General features: G+C 53.5%; 1 protein-coding gene across 1 annotated transcript; it reads right to left on the reverse strand.

Annotated features, from left to right (window-relative positions):
- Nucleotides 1–81: 81 nt before the first annotated feature.
- Nucleotides 82–7,742, reverse strand: LOC119094900 (THO complex subunit 4-like). Its single transcript, XM_037217813.1, is given in 6 exon segments — nucleotides 82–172; nucleotides 737–995; nucleotides 1,482–1,590; nucleotides 1,592–1,630; nucleotides 2,678–2,842; nucleotides 7,214–7,742. Coding segments are annotated over 5 exon segments (744 nt in total). The 5' UTR covers nucleotides 7,394–7,742; the 3' UTR covers nucleotides 82–172; nucleotides 737–744.
- Nucleotides 7,743–22,398: the final 14,656 nt, after the last annotated feature.

Consider the following 22,398-nt stretch of genomic DNA (forward strand, 5'->3'; position numbering starts at 1 on the left):
CGCGCGCCCCCTGCCGGCTGGCGCTCCACGCCACGGGCGCGCGCCAGGCCGCCCCTGTGTACCACCACGGGCGGCGGCGGCGTGTCCCGGCCAGCCGGCCGCGCTGGGTGCCGGTCGCCGCTGCCCGCCAGGCGGCGCGCCGGTCGGGAGGCCTGCCGGCAGTCACCGCTGCCTGCGGAGGGAGGACCGACACACGTCAGCGGCGCTCGCGCGGGGACCGCCACGTTTCAGGGGTTCACAGAGGTGAGTAGAGGATGGGGCCAAATGACGTCGTTGACACGACAGCGACGGTTGGAAATGGACGGTTAGGGGACACTCCACATTAAAACACACGCCTACATATACGTCAATGACGCGTGTAAAACGAACAGTTGGTGTCAATCAGCAAATTTCATGAAATATGACAATTGTAGAACAGAAAGTTACTGACATAAACGTCTACTCCCCAGTGGCTTGTAAGGCAGTGACAGATACAGTGCAGCCCCCAGTTGAGCGTCACACGTTCACGGCCCGACATCCATCCAAGTCCGCTGGGGCAGATGGACTGTACGCCTCTGTGACTCTCACAATGCCTCCGCTTGCAACAAGTCGCTCACTTAGCTCGCGCCAACAGCTATCACCGCACTCCGCCCATGCCCCGCCAAGACAGGGCCATCTATCTCCGCCATCGTCCGCTCAGGGACCTGTGGACGGAACAGATGGAGCAGCTTGCACCCCTCTCGCGCACAACACGCACCTGTTCCGCTACTTGGCCGAGTTGACGTACGCTTCCAGTTCGGCATCCAGCTCTTCGGCCGTTGCCGGCTTCTTTTTCTCGCGCTGCTGGCGGCCGCCGCGCCCGCCGCCGCCGCCACCGCGGGTGCCGCCACGGCCGCGGCCGCGACCCCGCGGCGCCGTGCCCAGCCGGCCACCGACTCCTCCTCCGCCGCCGCCGCCGCCGCCGCCGCCGCCGCCGCCGATCTGGTCCGTGGCCAACTCCAGCTTCATGGGGCGACCTGTGGAGGCGAACAAGGGGTCAGAGGGGACCGGCCGGGTCAAGGGCGAAGGACAGACCTGGGGGAAAGGCAGGGTCGGGCAGATAGTCAGGTCAGGTCGGGGGTGGCGCGGCGACTGTGTGCAGGAGGGCCACAGTCAGGTCGGCACGGTGACGGCGGGACCAGGAGTGAACCGTCTGGTGAGCTAAGACGGTGAAATGCCAGAGAGGGAGGGGTTGAAGTCGGGACATGGGGGGGGGGGGGGACGCGCCAGGCATGAGCCAGGGGCGAACGAGACAGGACGAAGCGAGCGGTGTAACTAACTGAATGGAATTCTCACCGACAAAATCCTTCTAATGCAGTTCAGAGTAGTAACCACATGTTTCTTCTAAATCACGTAAACCCTGTTCGGGTCTTTAGAGCGTCCCAACGCCCTGGTTCCCACACACCCCGCCCCGCTGTCCCGACCGGCGCCCCATGGGCCCGGCCGGCCGCGGCGTCACGCACCGTCGAGTGGCACGCCTCCGTACTGCTTCATGGCACGCACAGCGTCGCTGCGCCGCTCGAAGATGACCTGCGCCGTGCCCATGGAGCGGCCCGACCGGTCGTAGTGTACGGGCCGCCGAGCGCATCGGACCGAACTCGCCGAACAGCTCCTGGCGGTCGACGGGGACACGGAGGTTAGCGTCGGGTCACGGAGGTCAACACCGAGTCACGAAGGTCAGCATTGGGTAAACGGAGGTCAGCATTGGGTCACAGAAGTCAACACCGGCTCACGGAGGTCAACATCGGGTCACGGATGTCAACATCGGATCAGAGGTCAACAAGAGTCGTTAAGGTCAGCACCGGGTCACGAAGGTCAGCATCGGTTCACTAAGGTCAACACCGGGTCACGGAGGTCAGCACATAGTCACGGAGGTCAGCATCGGATCACGGAGGTCAGCACCGGGTCACGAAGGTCAAAACCAGGTCACGGAGGTCCGCACCGGGTCAGGGTGAGCACGGCGCGGAGAGGATCGGCCGCACGAGTCCACAGCACTCGAGAGCACAAACCACAGGGACTTAATAGGCCAGTTCAGCCCGGGTGGCGCGGGTCTGCACAATATCGCGCAAAGGAGTGAGAAACACGTACAGGTCGATGCCTGCCCAGCAACGATGATTGCAATTTTGGGTTTGTTGCAACATGCCATTCAAAATTAGTGTAGCGAGTGATAAGGTCTGCCAGTGTTGGCAAGTCTGAATGGGGTTTCCTTAAAAGCCCCCGTGACAAACTCGCAGGCTATTTAGGTGAATAAACAAGCAGATGGCGCAGTTCCACGAATGCAAACGAGCAGCAAACCAAATTTAAAATGGTTTGTAAGGATTGACCTTACACTGCACCTGTCTGAAGAAAGCATGTGCTTCATACAGAACGTACGCGGCTTATCGGCTGCCTCAAAACATTGGTCCACCTTCCTCGTCTCCTTCAGCAAACATTCTCCAACAGCATCTGGGTCACCTTGTCCGCCTCAAGTGACACGGCCAAGGGGACACATAAGATGTCACATATATACATGTCATATGAAGCGGGCGAGTCGGCAGACGACAGCAAGGGAAACACTGTGCATAAAACACTGCCGCCACTGCGCCGGACCTCCGACGCCGGCAGGCCGGGAGCCCAGTGCGGCGAGCGCCGCCAGCGGCCGGCGTTCGGGGTCTCCTACCTTGACGTCGGCGGCGGTGACGCCGAAGTCGAGGTTGGAGATCATCAGCTTGGTGGTGTCCTGGCCGCTGCGCCGGCGCACGTCGCCGCCGCCACCGCGCGCGCCGCCGCCGCCGCCGCCGCCGCCATCGTACATGTCATGTGACCACCGGTCGTCGACGTTACCCTGGCGACGAGGTAAACAGGTGAGGCGGCCTTCGACAGTCAGCCAATCACCGGTCACCCTCTACAGCCAGATGGATTATAAAACGGGCTGAGGTCGAGAATGACACTGTCTGAGACGTTTTAAGGCATTTATGGCCACAGCTCCAGCGAACAGGGGCCATGGCTGCACGGATTGTGGATAAAGACTGTGTTTCATTTTAGTTAAGCAAGTACTTCACAGGAGTCACCGACACTAGACGACGGTCGGAGAAAGGACTGGTTGAAACACAGTGCTTGTAAGTCAGATGATGATGACTGGGGCTTAAGAGAGCAGCAATGGCCAATATAATTTTACTAAGGCTCCAGATTTTAATGATAGAATAAGAAATTATCACATCCACAGGATATTTAGTCATTTCGGTGCAATGGCTTTTGTAGGCTAACTACACACCACTGCCACTTGTCCATTTCCAGGAGATGTGAGACATGAAAAGAACCCACCAAGGAATCCTACAAAGAACCCACCAAGGAATCCCAAAGGCAGAGCTTTGAATACCCTGCAAAGTACAGGGGAAGTCATAAAATTGTCATGGAGGATGCCAAAAGCACAGCACTGTCATATTCACAACTGGAAATTTCCTTGCACATAATGTACAGAAAACCATGGTAAAAGGTACACTACAACACATGGATATTCCCAAAGAGTAATATTTGTTACCTTTTCATTGTTTGGATCATCATGATTTCCATTTGGCAAAATCTAATCTGACCCAAAAGAATTATTTGCAAGACATGAATATGGTGATACGAATCACAAGCATAGCCACTGGCATAAAAACAGATTGCAGTGAAATCAACTGAAGCACCACCTTATCAAACTTTAGGTTACTGACCATCACCACAATGGTATCTGGGTTTAACAGCTGAAGTAGAACATAAACACTTTTCTGAAATGAGGAATTTATCTGTGCTATCTACTACACAAACCAGGTAGCAGCACATTGTTGTTCAGTGTAGCAAAAGGTACATTTATAATGATCATTGGGGCTTTCTGCCTCACTGACTGCCAGAGCCCTTTCAAGATTGATGCATTTATGGGATGCATTACAGTATACTACAGTACCCCTTTACAAGCAGTATATTGGAACTGTGGTGACCTCAATGCATTTAAAGTCATTATCTGGAGGACATCTTTATTGCACAGCAGCTCTTAAACCTTCACACAACCAAATAATAAACACTACAAAATTACCATAACAAGAAGGGCATAATTTTGAGATGAAGGAGAAAGAATCTAGTGTGGAGGACACTCCACCATTGGAAGATTCCAGCTCTGGAACCAGATCTTTGAAGGTTTGGTGGGGCTTCTCAAGGCCTACTTCATGACTTAGGGAGAAAGACCATTTCATGACAAGGACACTGCTGTTATGAGGAAAGCATGCCAAATCTCAATAGCTTCAGGCTGATGTGCAATGCACCATTTTGCAACTGCGTATTGTGACCCAGAATCTTGCAACATTTCACAAGGTTGTAAAACAATAGTGGACACAATTACAAGAATAATCTCCAGTGTGGTAAGTGGGGTCAGATCCCCAGAAACTCTTGTGAAGTTTATATTAGTTTTATGTTTGACTGCATACAAATATCATCAAAATAATGCTCCAGCTCAGCTACCTTCAACACATGCTCAGGTGGGGTGGGGGGTCAAACCAGCCCCTGAAGGCTTTCCAGAATGGTTTCCAAACAGGGTGGCTTAGCCACACCACATTTTGCAAAACTATAGATGATTTTCAGTTTCTAGGTCATTTCTAGGGAATGTTAAATCTGATGCAACAAAAGGTCACCAACCAAAAATGAATCCAGGTCAACTTTATGGTTTGCCCACCATTATCTTTGTGCCTTTTCAAATAAGAACTAAAGGTGGTGGTATATACTTTTAGTCACCATGATCTTCAAAAGGTCAAACATGGTCACTAGCCTTGAAAAGGCACTTGACCATTTGCTTAGAACAGTTATCTAGGTTCTGAGGCACTTTGAAGACCAGCCTGGAGTTTGGCCTTCTTTGACCTTATTTGACCCTAAGGTAATGGCCTAGGAACCTCCAACTTTTACCTCAGTGAGTTCATATACAAGTCAACACACCCTGTCAATTTGTTGTCTCTAGCTCTCTTAGTTCCTGACATCTCAGGAGGGCTATATTGGCCCTCCCCTCCCCCAAATGAAGGGCATCCCACTGGCCACCAGGGCATATGTTAACATGACTGCATCCATGGACATAAAGATAATGTTTCAAAGAACTAATTGTAAACTAATCAATATACCTTATCATGACTGCTAATCATGTATCCTCACAGTTGCTAGCCTTGTAAAATCACCTGGTATTTCCCAATGATCACATGGTGGTGACAATGGTCTAATCTGACAGACCAGAGGCCTGCTGGATAGCTTGCAGACAGTTGGCAAAAAATCCATCCATTGCACAGAGACCCACATGAATTTGGTGTGCTACACCCAGAGTGTGTACAATTTGTCCTATCCAATAGATGACTGAGTGACACCAGTGCTTTGATTCTAGTGCGCACACCTGCTGAACTTGGGCAAGGCCAAGCTATGATGATTTTACACATATTCTTAGATTGAAAGCTATAAGGGCATTTTAGTAAGAAATTACCATTCACACATTGGCTATGCATTGAATGAGGTAGCACCCTCAGATGCACACATGTGCAAACATCACCCAAGGCCAAACTGGGTGTAGGTGTACTTTCCTACCTAACATTAGAAAAAATCATTGCACACCATTTGTCATGTTTCAAGGCCGCACATATTGTAAATAATCTCAAAATGGTAGAATCATGCTCCTACCTTCGAATTTCAATAACTTCGATGGCGGGTTCCCGAGCGCCGTGCACACCGCACCGCCTGGACTCCCTAGCGCCGTTTCTGCGTTGCTGCGTAAATACAATATTTCTGCTTACCAAGAACTCTACAAAATGTACGGGACCAAGGTAACCATTCGTCGTGTTTAAGGCGGAATATGGTAAATAATTTCAAAACAGATAGAATCATGCTCCTACCCTCGAATGTTAATAAATACGATAGCGAGCTCCCGAGCGCCGCACGCACCGCACCGCACCGCCTCGACCCCCAAGCGCCGTTTCTGCGTTGTTGCGAAAGCACAATATTCCTGCTTATCAAGAACCATAAAACATGTACGGGACCAAGGTAACAATAATAAAGCAACCAAAATCGTTTCTTATCGAGTTTAGGTACATTTATGAAATGCACAGGCCAGAATTGTCCAGAACATATACTAAACTAGCCTAGCCTAGCTAGCCTAGCCTGCCTAGCCTAGCCTAGCCTAGCCTAGAAGCCTAGCCTAGCCTAGCCTAGCCTAGCCTAGCCTAGCCAGCCTAACCAACCTAACCTAACCTAACCTAACCACCCAATCCCCTGCAACCCATGGTCCCGTTGGCGTCGAGGATCAAATTTCATGATGTTACTTGGCCCGTACATTTTTATGGTTCTTGATGCTGCTTGATGCGCAGTAATGTTGTGACCAGCGCAGTAATAGCACCGGTTCGGGGTGCTGTGTGTGTGCGGCGCTCGGGAGCTCGCCATCGTAATTACAAAAAACTGAAGGTAAGATCATGAATCTACCTGTTTTGTGATTATTTACAATATGTCCTGCCTTAAACATGACAAATGGTTTACCTTGGTCCCGTACATTTTATAGAGTTCTTGGTAAGCAGAAATATTGTATTTCGCAACGCAACGCAGAAACGGCGCTAGGGAGTCCAGGGTGCGGTGCGTGCGGCACTGGGAGCCCGCCATCGAAGTTATTGAAATTCGAAGGTAGGAGCATGATTCTACCTGTTTGAGATTATTTACGATATGTCCTGCCTTACACATGAAATGGTGTACAATGATTTTCTGTAACATTAGGTAGAAAAGTACACCTGAACCCAAACTGAGCAAACTTTCCAAACATTTTTATTGAAAATATCCCAGGTATTCTTGCTTGGATTTGCCCAATAGACAATGATTGTTTGAAATACTGACTCTCAGTGCCGTGAATTGGCACCAGCCACAGCTCCCAGCACCGACCTCAGAGCATGATACAATTGTTGTATACAGATGCTGGAATGGTTGCTACAATGTTACTGCTAATTAAACCTGCTGTGGAGTACAGCTACTTGCTACCTGAACTTGAGACTACCTGGCTAATAAAGGCGTCATTGGCTGAGGTGGCTCTGCGAGGAGAGTTCCCAGCTTTCATCTGTAGACCAGGCTGAAAACTGTAGACCCTCATCTGCTTTTGTCGGACTCACGGTCAATTCCTGATGTTCAAATGCAAATATATGAGCAAAGGAGTGCTACGAAGATCACTTACGCGCTTGTAGGCTGCAGCAGGCCTGCTTGAAACTGCATTGCGGCTGCCGCGCTCTTGACCACCTCCTCTCTGCCTTTGCTGGCCTCGCCCCGCACCTCTTGAAGCCCCGCGGCCTCTTCCTCCTCCTCCTCTCTTGCTAATGCGATCTTTTTTAATTATTTCATCTAAACTGAGGTCCATGATGACAATGATTTGAGGCCGCCTGCACTTATAAAAACGCTAATCACGATAAGGACACCGCGGCACGACCGGATGCTCAATGGCGGCGTCCCAAAGAATTTCGCGTGCTATTTGGCGCATTGAACGGTGCAGTATTTGGCGCACATTGACGTCAAACGATTTGGCGTTCCATTTCATTGGCGTCAAACAAAAGAAATATTGCACGGCCAACCGATTTCTATACTTTCATTTCTAGGTATTCTCCGATGCTATACGTTTCTTCATAAAAGTGAGGTGAGCTTAGACTGAATACTATTCTACTGACGTAATTATGAACGAATTACACCGGTCCAAATTATGCGTCCGATTACGCCGCCGGTACCATGGTAATGAAAGCAATTCCCTGTTCGAGGCTTGCTGAAACGAGCAGAAACAAGCTTTCTTTGGGTGCATTCGGCCGGCAAATAACCGTAAAATTATCCGGAATGTCGAAGAATTTTCTGGAATAGCATTCGGCACTGCTGACACGGAAACGTAAACCAGATAATGTTCCGTAGCGAGGGAGAATACAGGAGAGTTTTCAGAGTATGGTCAAAACGGAGAATCTTTTTTCGTTACGCAAAGCTACGGCGGCTGGCTGTGGATGGCGCATGGAGACCAGCCTGGGGGAAAATTTTCGGACCGGCCAGATGTAAATGGTGAATCTCCGTGGATGATTATCGGAGAGATGATTATTCGCTTAATATTTTTTACTCAGTCGAACGCGCCCTTTATCGAACTCAAGACTATTTCTTATTCTCGGTTATCAAGCCGCTGCATTGATCTATATGTTTTCACCACCAATCAGTGAAAAGGCCAAAGTGTTAAGAGCATTAGAATACACACGATATCTATGCCGATCAGTGCAAAGTAGGAAAGACTACCATCATGCCCTGCCCGCGCGCGAAACACGCGAACATCCGCGCCCGGTCCGCTGCGTGAGCGCGGCACGTGGGCGACATTGCGTTGGTAAGCGTGGCAAAGGTGGTGGATTGACAAGTTGCATGCGGGGTGCTTTAAGGCGTCATAGGTGCCGACTTGTATTCTTTTGTGAGGGCCCTGGCCCCCTCAACATTGAGTTGCCCCCCCCTCAGTTTCGGGTTGGCCCCCAGTGATTTGGCTGGCATGCTACAAAAAAACGGGTAAAAGATGATGACTAAAATACTGTCTTCTTTTATCTTTCTGCGTGGTGGTGTTATGAACCACTCTTATAACAAAAAGTCGTGGATGGTCTCACCACAAGATACAAATTGCAACAGCTGAGCGGATAAACGATGCAACAAACTCCACATACCTAGCGCGCAAGACACGCAACGGTTGGAGGTTCAAGTGAAAAGCTCTTGAATATGGTTATGCCTTACGTTCTTCGTGGCCAGCCCCGTCCCCGTCCCGCACATCCAAAATACGTGCTGCCTGCCATGATCACCATAGAAGGGCGCCGCCGGCGCCCTAAAGTGGCCTCTAGGGACGCATCGTTATAGGGCATTAGGGCGCCTTCACGTCCCGATCAGATGAGACGCGTGCGTCCAGTGTCTGCTGCTTGGATCCAACCCTGCTTAACTACTATACCGCAGAAATTTTAAAAAATGCAAATTATGCGAAGATAATTCGGCGGGAAAAAATGGGTGGGGTGGGAGGGGTGGGGGGGCTAGGTAATCGGACCTTTGGTTGAACCCAGTCCTCCCAATAATTTCCAAAAGTTGACGCCCCTGCCAGGTGTCTCTCACTATTTTGCGGCGCGGGAGGACGGGGTTCAGTGAATGGGTGAGTGGTATCGCGATGCCTTGGGGGAGGACGTTTTTCGGAGGACGTTTCTCGCAACACTGGGTGGTGTCGACATTTGCTCAATCCGTCCCTACCGATGGTTCATGGCCAGGGTGGAACGCCTCGGTCAGTGAAGAAGCAGCAATTGTTGGTTTGATGCCACTAGGGATGGATCTCCAGGTTTGCTGTTCAACTATTTTGTCAGGCTGGATGGTGGGGAGGGTTCCAAGCTTTATGTCAACCAGATTGTGTGGAGGATATGATTGGCAGGAGCATAGTTTGGCAGAAAAACATGAGAGCTCAGTTGAGAAGAATGGCTAAACTTGCCCCAATCCATACTAAAGTATGGTTTCCAGATATACCCTGGCATGTATAATATAAAGTGGTGGTCTGCCCCCATTCATCAATCTAAGAAAAATCAATTGACCACATTAAATGTCCATGTGGTATCAGTGTGCTAAACTACACAGGTCAGGCAGCAAAGGGGAAGTTCATAAAATATTTGTTCTTGGCACTCCCTTTTCTGATACATTTGTTCATCTGTGCACACATTTAGAAAGCAATGCACACATTGAGGTGTGCCCAGGCAGACCCTAAATTGTAACCCTTCCTGCTAGGTTTGGTTACTATGTATGATACAGGAAGTATCCAAAGTGAAAAAGGATGTGTTATCAGTGATTGGCTGTTTGTGTGCAACCCAGTGTTAAAACCTTGCTGAATTTTGAATAAAAATTTTGGCTATGTTAATAAGACCTAATCCTGCATTACTTTGAGTGTGTCACAGTTGTGGGTTATGGGCTCTTACATAGTATAAATATACCAAAAGGCCTAAGCAGTTCACATGTCCTGTAAGTTAAAGCACCTGAAGTATCAACACTGCAGTGGCTGACTGAATATAACATCAGTTAGAGATCAGCCATGTCAAAACCATATTTGATCATGTGTTCACCAACACAGATAACATTGATTTGCCTAAATGCTATTGGCATGTATGCACAAAAGTTGCATTATTTCTGAGCATATCAGGAAGCCACAGCATTTTTTAGAACAGTGGTTCTGTGTGACGTTGACTGAAGACGGCTGGCAAGGAACCCATAACATCACCCATCATATATTTTCAGGGCATTGCCAGATCTAAGCCCAGCATGGAGGATGAACCGCTGCCCCCTGAGGGGGATGATGACGAGCTGGACACAGTGAACCCGGCGCCACCACTGGAGGCGGGTGACGCCGGCTCGGTGCTGCACAGTGACGCAATCGGTGACACCATGTATTCTGAGCGTGGTGTGCTGCGGACGCTGATGGCGCTGAATGCTGCTGTGCCGCGGTATATCGGCCTGGGGCAGGTGGCGGAGGGCGACGCGCCGGCGGCGGGTGGTGACCCCCCGGCCGCGGGAGGCGGTAGCGCCGACCCTGGTGAGGTGGGGCTGCTGCAGCACCAGAACAGTGCATGTGATGAGTCGGAGCCGCCGCTGATGGAGTTGGACACTGAGCTGGAGCAGCAGCTGTGCCAGCTGTGGGACATGTCGGCCGAGCGCGATGTGGCCGTCTTCCTGGGCAACTGCGGCCTGGTGGAGGTGGCGCTGCCGCTGCTGGGGCGCTCGCCGTGCCCGCGCCTGCTCGAAATCCTGGCTGGCACGTTCGCCAACTGCGCCGCGCACGGCCCGACCGCGCTGCCGGGCGGCCCCGAACTGCTGGTGGAGCTGACCGCCACCCTGCTGGCCAACAGCCGCGGCGACGCGCCCGTGCTGCGCGAGACGCTGCGCCTGCTGCAGACGGCCGTCTGCAGCCAGCCGGAGCCGGCGCCGCTGCTGGCGGCGCTGGTCGGCTGGCTGCCGCTGCTGGCTGACGTGCTGCGCGGCTCGCTGTCGGCGCCGCTGCTGCGCCAGACGCTTGGGCTGCTGGCGGTGGCGGCGACGCTGCCCGGCCGCCGCCGCTGGTGGCTGGAGCAGCTGGCCACCGCGCCGCCGCCGCCGCTGCCGGCGGCCCTGCTGGAGGGCCTGGCGCAGCTGTACGCCGTGCGCGGAGAGCTGCCTGAGGAGGAGCTGCTCCAGACGTGCCGCGATGCGCTGCGCCTGGTGGCCGAGCTGCGCGCCGAGCTGCCGGACACAGAGTCAGGTCAGTCGCGGTCAGGCCAGTGTCAGGTCAGTCGCGGTCAGGCTAGAGCCAGGTCAGTTGCGGTCAGGCCAGTGTCAGGTCAGTCGCGGTCAGGCCAGTGTCGGGTCAGTCGCGGTCAGGCTAGAGTCAGGTCAGTCGCGGTCAGGCTAGAGTCAGGTCAGTCGCGGTCAGTCTGGAGCCAGGTCAGTCGCCGGACGAAACCGTCCCGGTCTGGGCGGTCGGATGCGGTAGAAATACCATTAAATGTTGCTTGGGAAAGTCAGTTCAATTCGGCTTTCAGTTAAGTTTCTATGTGTTTCGATTTGTCGTGATGCACACATTTCGCTTGATATGATGGACGGTTTAAAAAGGACAGAAAGCATTTGGCTTGTTCTTAATGATCAGTTCAAAGTTCTTTTGCTGAGTAAATGGCCTTCAATATACCAGGGGTTACTGGTTAGACAATATTGTAGTGCTAAGCAATGCGAATGTTAAGCCTCAAGAGAATGAGCGCAGCTCGAAATGTTAAATGCCGCGAACACAATCCGTTTTTAGCTCTATAACATTGTTTAGTCTGTACTGCCCGGTATGTTGAAGATCGTTAACCGAATAACTCTGCGTTCTTGATGGGATTCATGTATTTCATAGCGTTGAGTTTATTTTGATACAGATCCACAGATTTCAGATACAGATCACGGGTCATTTTATTTTGTTTGTTTCATGTCTTGCGTTTTGTCATTTGTTTCGTTTTCACGTAAATTTATTCAAAAGTTATATGATACTATGATTATTATAAGCAACTCCCAAATTCCCTTACCAGCCATGAAACTGTTGGTGTGTCCCTGCCGCAATATCTTCGAGGCTGTTGCACCAGGTAGTGCAGTTGTACCAGAAATGCTTATCGTGATCGCTGTGGTTCGATGAAGCTCTCTTGCGTGGCTGGTCGCGTCGTCCAGCATTAAAGGTGAGCCACTCTGTGTCTCGCGCTTCGTGCCGGAATATCTGGTTTGGGTGTGGCATCCTTCACCTGGAGCGCGTGGGCATGAACTTGATCCAAGCACAGACACCGGCATTTGTAATAAAGCGCGTTATCGCAGATGTTCGGAAACGCGATAGAATTGCAATGGATTATGGTTATGTAACTTGAGCGTTTAGATTGCATTTGGTCGCACCAATGCCCACTGCGCCGTGTAAGTATTAATAATGTCTTCGGCGCGCGGATATTTCCAAACCCGATGTTGTGACGCACTAAGGAAGGACTCGGGGATTATGGATTGGGACAGCTGTGACATCCGGAAAAGATCAGCCTCCTCATTATTCTACCACACTCCGTACCGAAAGGAAGTAAGGTAGGGACTTTGTGGCGTCGCGAGCACGCGTTGGGTGGATGCGGGATTTTTCCCTGTTTCAGCTCCATATGCCTCGCTCCACGGTCTTCCAAATGGTTAGAATACGAAACTTAGTGTCTCTTGACCACGCGTGCCAAGGCGAAGGCCTTTCGTCTTCGTCCACGCCATCAACGTCCACGCGTTTCGTTCTGTGACGTCTTCGGAAGAGCTGGAAGCGTCTGGCCTTGCTTGCATGTATTTGCTTTCGAATTTTGCCGTGTTCATTTGCAGTGGTGTCGGCTGCACCACCCACGTCCGAGGTCGCGCGTTCGTGCTGTCACCGACCATTTCAACGCCATTTTCGTAAACGTCCGCAGAGAGGTTGCCAGAAGGTCTCCCCTCATCATACCTCCATTCTGACGAGGATTCGCATCGGTCTGGCAGCCGGGTTCCGAAGTCCAGGATATCAGCAACCCGAAAATACCCCCCATAACTTTGTCCCTTTCCATCAGAATGCGCCAATGCTGTCCCCGTCCCCAATGCGCCAATTTGGGTCCCCGTCAGTGTTTGTGGCAGCTGGTTGCACTTTTCAGGTGTACACTTGGTGTGCACTTTTCCGCGCTGAAAGGGAGTCGCGTGCGGCGTCTGCGTTCGTCGCCTGTGTGTCGGCAGGCGCTTGCGAGACACGCACAGCTGACCGCATCAGCGATGTCAGACTGTTCTCTAGAACATGCTCAAACTGCACGCCGGGCTGGAGCAGCTGCGATGTCTGCCCCGCAGCCGCCTTGGTGCACTGACCGGTGTTGCCCGCGGCATGGATGGATGGGGTGGTGATCGCGTTCAGACGCATCGCTCCTTTCCGATGTCCATTGGCGTCATCACGTTGGTGGAAATGCCACCGAGACCAGTCCTCTTGCATTTGGGACACGGTTTTGTTGTGGGATTATCATCGTCGGATCGGGTTGCATTCGGTTAGGTCGTATCGGGTCGTGGTTGGAGTGGCTGGATCACAACGTCATCACCGGAACATCTTTCACGTGATGCGAAAGATGCTGTCTTTTCTGTGAGTCGACGAGGTGGTTTTCTGTGTCTTTGTTTTGTCTGGTTGGCAGCGCCTACCGCCAGGGGAACCATGTCTTCCGAAGACTTCGCCTCGCCACACTCGTATCCAACCAGGCCACATTCGAGCTACACCTCTTCAGTGTTTAGGATATGCCCTTGATGCTTGTGTTCAGTACGGGGTCTGCCATAGAGCCTCAAAAGTCAGTCTTCGGTGGGATTTTCCAAGGATTTTTACGTGTGTGCGTGTTGCGTGGGCTTTGCTTACTTTGCTTTGAAAATGCTTTCCTTCTTGTTCGTCGCGAATTAGGTCAATCCGACGCTTAATCCGAAGCGACATTTCCTGTTGCGAAATGAAAACACATTTGCATTGTCACAGAAGGTCGTATCCATGACGAATCCATTCTGAGCACATTCTTGCAGTTGCAGCCGCTCACTAACACACAGCTGAACAGTGACCGGTATATCGACCTCGGCTCGTGCTCGCACCGCTGCCACTATCTCAGCCTTCACTACGGCCTCGGCGGCATAGTGACCGAGCTCGTGCCCGCATCGTTGCTACTGTCCCAACCTTCACTACTGCCTCGGCCGCATAGTGAACACCTACTGGACCAAGGGCAGGCCGGTCGCCGCCGCCGCATTCCAGCGAAGCACATGCACGTACCGTGACCGCGCACAAATATTCGGCGCGAGACGACACCAGGACGACGCTGGGAACGTCAACTAGTAGATGCTGGGACGGCAGCAACGAACACAATGTAACGACCATTATTGTTGGAGCCGGGAGGAGGGAGGCCACGCCCCCCCCCCCCTCCCGCTCCCCAGGTGTTGGGGATATTTTTCAACAACCGTATGGCGAGGCGTGGAAAAAACAACTTCACAACTGGCATCCCCCTAACAATTTCTGAGACGCTCCGACGCTTGCTCTGCCCCGATATCTTCCTCTCGCCAGGAACAGCGGCGCAGCTTATCCTCAGTCGACCCCGGGGATGGCCGGAGCAGCTCCCCAGTCGGTACAGGCACCGGGGCTGGTGTTGTCGATTTAGAACCCCGGCGTGTCGTGTGGGCGGGCCACCCCGCCGCTGGCGCTGGTACGTCCCCGCTACCCCTCGGTCAGTACCCGACACCGGCTGCTACGTCACGCCTACCTCTCGGTCAGTACCCGCCGCCGGCGCTGCTTGCTACGTCCGCTAGCCCTCGGTCAGTACCCGCCGCCGGCGCTGCTACGTCCCGCTAGCCCTCGGTCGGGCGGCGGTCTAACGAGCGGCGTCGCTGTTCTCTGGCAGACTCGTGGCTGGGCCCCGGCTAACGGCCTGCTTCGCGCCGTGACCGGCGCATGGCACGCGGCGACGCGCCGGCCGACGCCGAGGTCGCCTCCTACCTGCTCTGGCTGGCGGCGCGCAGTCTGCGGCGCGAGTTCGTCGGCGGCGCGCTGGCTCGCCTGTTGCGCTACTGCGACGAGGCGCTGCGCGCCGCGGCCCGCGCCGTCCGACGCCACGACAGAGCCGCGCCCGCTGCCGCCGGCTGAGGGGGACGTCGAGATGGGCGACGCGCCGGACGCGGCCGCGCGCGCCGAGCTGCAGGCGCGGCTGGGCGCGACGGTGGCGCACCTGGCTCGCCACTGCGACGGCGTGGCGCACTTCCTGGCGTCAGCCGAGCGGCCGGCGGCGGAGCTGTTCTGGGCGGCGCTGGAGAGCGAGGAGCCGGCGCTGGCCCGGCAGCTCCGTCTCCGGACCGGCGAAGACGACGGCACGCATCGTCTGTGAGCGCGGCGCCGGCGGCGGGGGCAGCTAACAGACACTCCGTGACGCCAGCGATGCCGTATCCCCAAGGCAATGTTTGACTGAGATCAGGGTCCGCTGGCCGTCGGCGCTAGCTGCGAGCGTAAGGTACTACATAGCAGGTGCGTGCACCAAATGGCCTGTTGAGGTCCAACCGCCTGCCGTCTCTGCCGGCGCGCCAGGAACGTGTGCTTCCTTCTGTGTTCTCCGCGACACACCTTGCTTGAACGTCTTCACCTGCCGTGTGGCTAGGCGTCGGTTCAAGACATTCGCCGGCCGCCAGAGGAACGCAGATGACGCCCGTGGCATTTGCCGTGCTCGTCGAGTGGCATGGGGCGAGCCGTGAGATGCGGTGGTCGGCCGAGGCGGGGGTGTGGTGCCGGGTCTTTGAGGACTGCTGCTGTACCGCCCAGCGGGCTTGCGGTTTCAGAGGCTTGGTTGGATCGGTGGGCGAGTGACGTTTCCGTGGTGACGCTTGTGCCGCGCCGACGCTATGGTGGTGACGTGGAGTTCGTTGGAGAGGAAAGATCTTGCAGACCACTGTCGCTCTGATGGCGTGATAACTGCAGTTACGATTGGGGATGTCTCGTGCTTTGCGTACGGGTTGTGCATTTTCGCAAGTGATGTTCTCGTCTTCCGTCGGTGCCTGTCCTGTAGATAATCTGCAGAATGCAGCCACCTGCGACAGAATAGAAAGGCCAAGCGAAATGTTCCTCTCACGTGGCATGCCTCCCGATAGGGAGTGGAGTGATACTGGCCAGACTCTGTACCTTTGGTCACACTGCGGGTTCTTGTCTCTGCCACTTGTGATTTCCTGCTTTCCTCACTCACTTCTGGCACGTTTTCGTAGGTTGCTCCATTGCGCTTCCAGCCAGGCATCTTTGGTGTTTTAGTCATGACTAGCAATGCCTCACAATGTCTCTATCACATGTGCAGTCCCCGTCATCGTGTTGGGAGGCGGCCTTTAACCTCGACGCTGTCATATGGGTACCAAACTGGCTCGCACGTCTGTAGACCGCGTGGTGATCACATAGACGCCACATGGCTCGCGTATTTGCGAACCACGTGGTGTGGACGCGGTGGCCATATGAAGCCGCTCATCCGTTAACCTTCTCACTTGTCTTCTGTTCCTGATTCAGCTCAGCCACTGACTCATGAACCCCGCGCACCATGCCTGCTGGGATCATGACGTCTTCGTCTACCACATTCAGAATCCTGACTGAAGTCTCTTGGTGCTTCGGGTGATCAGCAGGTGCGATCTTCACTCCGGGAACGTCAGCTGGCTCGAACAGCTGTGTCTGCAGGTTTCCTAGTCCGCTGACCCGGATGATGGTCTGAGACCGTGCAGCGTAAACAACAGGACATCCGGTGGAAACCTCGTGGGACTGGCAGGTCTCCTCAGGCTCACCTCCGACCAGGAGTTCGCCAGTGCCGCATTTGATGACCACGTCCATCTTGTTCAGAAGATCCAGCCCGATAAGCGGGGGGCCAGTGGGTCCTGAAGACACGCACAGCTGGTGATCAACCCTGGTCTGGCCCACTTCCAATACCGCCTCCACCTGGCCATTCAGATGTATGCCAGATCCATTGGCAGCCAGACATTTCACCTCTTTCGTCTCAGCTGCTGTCAACCCAAGCTCCTCTACCATGGCCATATTGAGCAAGCTTATGGTACTCCCTGTGTCCAGAACACCTGTTTATTACCCATTCAGCAGCACAACAGCCTTCATTTCAGTACTTGGAGCTGTGTCAAACCAACGGACCTCATGTTGGGGCACACATGGGCACGTCGATTTGACATGGCCCACTCTTCCACACTGAAAACATTTTGTCGTCTACCTGCCCGTGACTGCGGCCTGTTAGCAGGTCCAGCTTCACCTGTCTGCTGAACCTATAGTCGTGGTTCGTCTTGCTGGTGCTGTTGGTACCTCGCTGGATGTCTTGTGCTTGTAGATCCTTGCTGGAAGCCTCTTGGCTCCCGGAGGTGCCATGGACGCACTGGTTGAGGGCAGAGCTTCTTCACATAACCTAGCTGGCCGCAGTTGAAGCACCGCCTTCCTGTCTTGATTGTACGCCCTGTTGGTGGTTCCCGTCGTTCCTGATGAGAAGTCGTCCCGTTCTTTAACAGCTCCATGGTCTGAAGTCGTTCCAGCTTCCGGGTGACTGCTTCCACAGATGTCGTATCAGCGTCTAGCAACTTCATGGTCCATTTGCTTGGCGCGGCTCGTGGCAGTTGCTCCAACAGCGGACTTTCCTGTGCCTCCTTAGACAATTCTGGCATGCCGCTACGCAGACGCTGCTGTAGGTTGAGCACAAACATACGAGGATTATCACCCACGTTCAATGCCTCTTCATAGAACCGGTGCACCTTTCTCTTCTCTTTCGGGCAGAGGAGGTTCCGGATGGCCTCTGCCGTCTCCTTCATGTCCTTTGGTGGGTTATTTTCCGATTCGTCAACCACCCAGGTTGTCCCATCTTGTAGCAGGGCCGGAAGAAGATCAAGCTCTCTCTTCACTTCAGCCATTAGCACGCACAGCCCGACGAAACCTTCTAAGAAACTCCTTCGCGCCGTCTGCGTCCGTGCAGGTGGGTGGCGACACTCCAGCAAACCCACTCCAGCTGCCTTGACCTCCGGCCGTCGTCATTACGACCTCACTTTTTACCTACGTCTTGTCCGGCTTCGTCGACATCTTGGTTTTTAGCCACCGGCCACGCGGAGCAAAAACACAAAGAAGACGAGAAGTACGCTACAAGACGTTTCGCGGCGTTCCTCGCCCCCCTTGCGCCCACTTCGCCGCTACCGACGCGCACCAGATGGAGGTTTTCCTTCACATGAAGATCGCTTAGTGTAGTTCACAGCTTGTTGACCTGTCGCATACCATCCACTCGGCTCGGTGGGGGGTCAGTTTGACCCCTCAGAACTCAGAAACAGGTAAAGGTGGAGACACTAAATTCGCAGGGTGTTTGGCCTGTGGGTGAACTCACTTGTGTCAAATTTTGTGTTCCTAGGTCATGACCTTTGGTTAAAGTAAGGTCAAACAGGGCCAAAATACAAATCGGTTTCCAGATTCCCACTGAATCTAGATACCCGTTCTAAACAAAACATCATTGGTGCCCATTTAAGGTTAGTGACCTTGTTTGACCTTGCGGGGGTCATGGTTACCAAAATCATATAAGACGGCTTCCAGTTTTGCGTTTGAATAGTCGTCAAAGATTGCGCCACGCAGTTTGTTCCCCAAGAGCAAACTGGTGATGTCTTGTTCTTAGTTCATTTGAGCCTTCTCGATTCCGAATCAGCTACATGACGTTTCCCAGTCGATGATCGACGCGGCCCGCTGTCTCGCTGTGGTGACCCCGGGTCCGACCGCGTCTACTGCTGCTGCCTGTGTGGGCGGGCGTGACCCGGCGTGACGTAGTCGGTGGGGTTACCGCCCCTGCTGCGGTGACGCCGAGTCCGACAGCGTCTACTGCCGACTTGTCTCCGGTGGGATCACCGCCTCCTGCTGCGGTGACCCCGAGTCTTCTTCGCTTCTGTCTCCTCTGTCTCGACTGCTCTCGCTTCTGTCTTGTTTCTCTTCCTCCTGTCTCCTCTCTTCTCTGTCTCGACTGCTCTCGCCTCTGTCTCCTCTGTCCTGCCTGCTCTGGTGGAACAGCTGATTGCCGCCACGTCGTCTGAACATGGCCTGCGGCGCTGAGCCGTCTCGTCGCTGGTCACCTGGTTCCTGTATCGTCGGTGCTTCTCATGAACACCATTGAATCTCTCAATGTTTTTCACAACTTCGCGGTTTCTCACGCATGAGCTGTTTCAGTTATCGTCGCCATACGCGGCGTCGTGATATCGTCCGGTCACTGTTGCTCCGTTCGCTGGGGCGGCACTCTGCACCGCCACACGTCCGATCGGGTGCGGGTTCGTGCATTGACTCACTACGACAGACACATACAGCGACATGTATCCTGAATACATTGTACAAGCGACGGTCGCGCCATCTCGACGGTGTGTTTGCTCCACAGCAGGTGCCATAGTCCGGCACAGTAGCCGCATCGCCTCTCGCGGCTATGCGACCGGTCGTCTCGTCTGTAGCCATCGTCTCGCCTGTAGTTGTCGCCTCGCCTGAAGTCATCGCCTCGCCTGTAGCTGGCGTCCCGTCTTTCCATGCCGGATCGTCTTCCACGATTGTCTGGGCTGTCCCGTCTTTGCTGGATGTCTGGCCTGTCCCGTCTGCCTCTGCTGTTCCAGCTCCGGCCACGGCGGTAGGCGGACACGGGGCGAGCGTGGCTCCCGCGGAGCGCTTCCCTGTTCTGTAGTGCGTTTTCACGCGCTCGACAGATGTCGATTGCCTTCTGCAGCGTCAGCGATGATTCGGCGAGAATAAGTCGCAGCGTTTCTTCACACCGGATGCCGGTTGCGATGCTGTCCCTGAGTCTGTCGTCCATACAGTGGGCACAGAGGTCGCAGTATGCCGCCAGTTCCTTTAGCGCCATCAAGTAGTCGTCGAACGGCTCTCCATCTGCTTGCGGTCTTGTGTAGAATTCCTTCTTGTCGAGGATGACGCTCCTTTGGCTCCTGAGGTGCTTCTCCATCTCGTCCAGCAGGTCGTCTGCTTTAGTGGTGTCGCTCACGTCCAGAGAATAGCACACGACTTGTAAGAAGCAGCTAGCGGATTTCAAAAATGTTATGTATTTGAGCCACGCAGCACGTCACTCCTGCTGGCCTCCAACAGCGTACACAGCTCGGTGCCCTTCCCTCCAAGCTACGCGCCCCCTCGCCGTTTCTCCTTCCCCGACACTGCTCTCGCCAAAAACGTTTTTGCTCCCGCTGTTCCTCGCCCCTTGCGCCCACTTCGCCGCTTCCGCCGCGCACCAGATGAAGGTTTCTCTTCACAATGAGAAGCGGACGCCGCAGCGAAAGCTGCGGTGTGTGAGAGAAAACCAATACCAATTTATGTACCCGCTCGAGATCTGAAGTCAGTCATTTCCAAATAGTCCGTAATACGTGGCAGCACATGTTCGACCAACACCTTCACGCTTTCAGGGAAATCAAGCCCCAACTGGGTGACTGGGAATCCTCCCATCGCCGAAGCCGCTTCCAGGAAGTCACCCTTTGTAGGCGTCGGTTGGGTCACGCATATGCAACACACTCGCTCTACTTGACGCATAGGGATGTGCCACGGTGTGATAGATGCGGGGACCGGTTGTCTGTAGAACATGTCCTTGTCTCATGCCGGCGGCTTGTGACGGAAAGGCGACGATTTTTTCCTCCAGCGCCCTTCATCGGTTACTCGGTCGAGACCCATGTGGTGAACTTGGAGATATACTCGCATTTTTAGCACGCATTGACATTGACATTATTTTCACTCACCCCTCAGTGTAAGTGCGCCGGTGATACTGCCTGTTATTAGTTGACAACACACTTATCGCGTCGTCGCAGAGGTAGATAACCGTCCTCGAGTTGGCGCAAAATGACCCCGATGCCGACGCGCCCTTAAACACCAAATCGCCACCACCAGCTCTTCCATGTTTTCGCATTCGCTTGGTATGTAAACACAAGTCGTATCATCGGATGTGTTGCATACGATTGCCGCAGTGGCAAAGCGCAAGCCAGCGTTTTCAATCCGTCACAAATGTACACGTACAGCTTGCACTGAGAACGCGGCGCTATGGCCCCGTACCCGAGTGCTTATGCAGGCCTAACAAGCATAACATAACTATCTTCTTAGGCTATCCACCCAGCCAGCACACGGCAGCGGCCTGAACTCGGCTTCCGCGGGCCTCGTTCGACGAAGCTAAGTTCAGGTTCAGCTAAGCCGTGGAGGTGGCAGCAAACTTCGGACTACAAGCGCAGCACATCTTACAACTAGCCGGCCAGGCAGTCAGCCACGTGTCGGTGATATGCATGCACATGTTTGGAAGGCATGACCAACATAACACATGACCAACACACATCACATCACATCAGACAGCAACATCACAGCCACATGCGGAATGTCAATAAACTTTAGACTTGTCGATAGGCTTCAACGTTGGGGCTATATGCGGAATGTTAACAGCAGGCAGCCGGACTTCCATGCTGACCAGACGCAATTCTTGCGGAGTAGACGAGTGGGAAAGCTGAGCAACGGCCTAGGACGTATCACACAAGGATTGTACGCTCGGCCATCCGTTCAACCTGATTAGCTTCCCCATTTCATGTCACGTAACTTCTATTGGCGCCACGGAAATAATGTGAGCTGAATGCCCTTCATTTTTTCGAGTATCTGAACATCTCCTGTCTTGCACACAGTAGCCATGCAGTGCAGCCCATTCGGCGGATAGCGCTGTGGCCGACACGATCAGCGCCATCTCCGGCGACCATGACGGAACCGCTTGGACCCCTGCACCGGTAAGAGGTCCTTTTGCGTCAGCACCGATCCGGTGTTTGATACCCAGGTCAGAGGGCCTGCCGCACCACGGAGAGGACTAGTGCATGATTTATGCCTTTAATAGCCTCCAGATCAAACAGGGCCCGGCCGCCGTATCGCCAGAGTGGCAGCGGTTAGGAGTACGGGCTGGGACGGAAGGGTCCTACTGGTCATGACAAGGCAGTATTAATTGAGCAATTTTGAAGTTGACCTTTGAACTGATTACAAGTTACAGCTTATTTCCTATGATAAGGTTGACAAGCCTCCGCTTTCAACTCCATATTACTTTCAATGTCTCATATAATTCTTCGTTTCAGGGTATATTACGCATTTATGTGGTTTTCGTGGGGTTTGAAATGAAATACTAATTTTAAGACGTTTCGATGCCGTTCACAATCCTGCCCTTCTTTGGCCCTAAGACCCTCTACTTTCTGAGCCACACCCCGCGAAGATGGGGAGAGGCAAATCGGGGAGAAATTTTGGTCACCTTGGTCATGACGTCATAATGACGTCATGTCAATCCCGCCATTCCACAAACCATGTGGCGATCAAGGCTAAGA

The sequence above is a fragment of the Pollicipes pollicipes genome, unplaced genomic scaffold, assembly GCF_011947565.3.
Source record: "Pollicipes pollicipes isolate AB1234 unplaced genomic scaffold, Ppol_2.1 Scaffold_4219;HRSCAF=4965_pilon_pilon_pilon, whole genome shotgun sequence".
Taxonomy (NCBI): domain Eukaryota; kingdom Metazoa; phylum Arthropoda; class Thecostraca; order Pollicipedomorpha; family Pollicipedidae; genus Pollicipes; species Pollicipes pollicipes.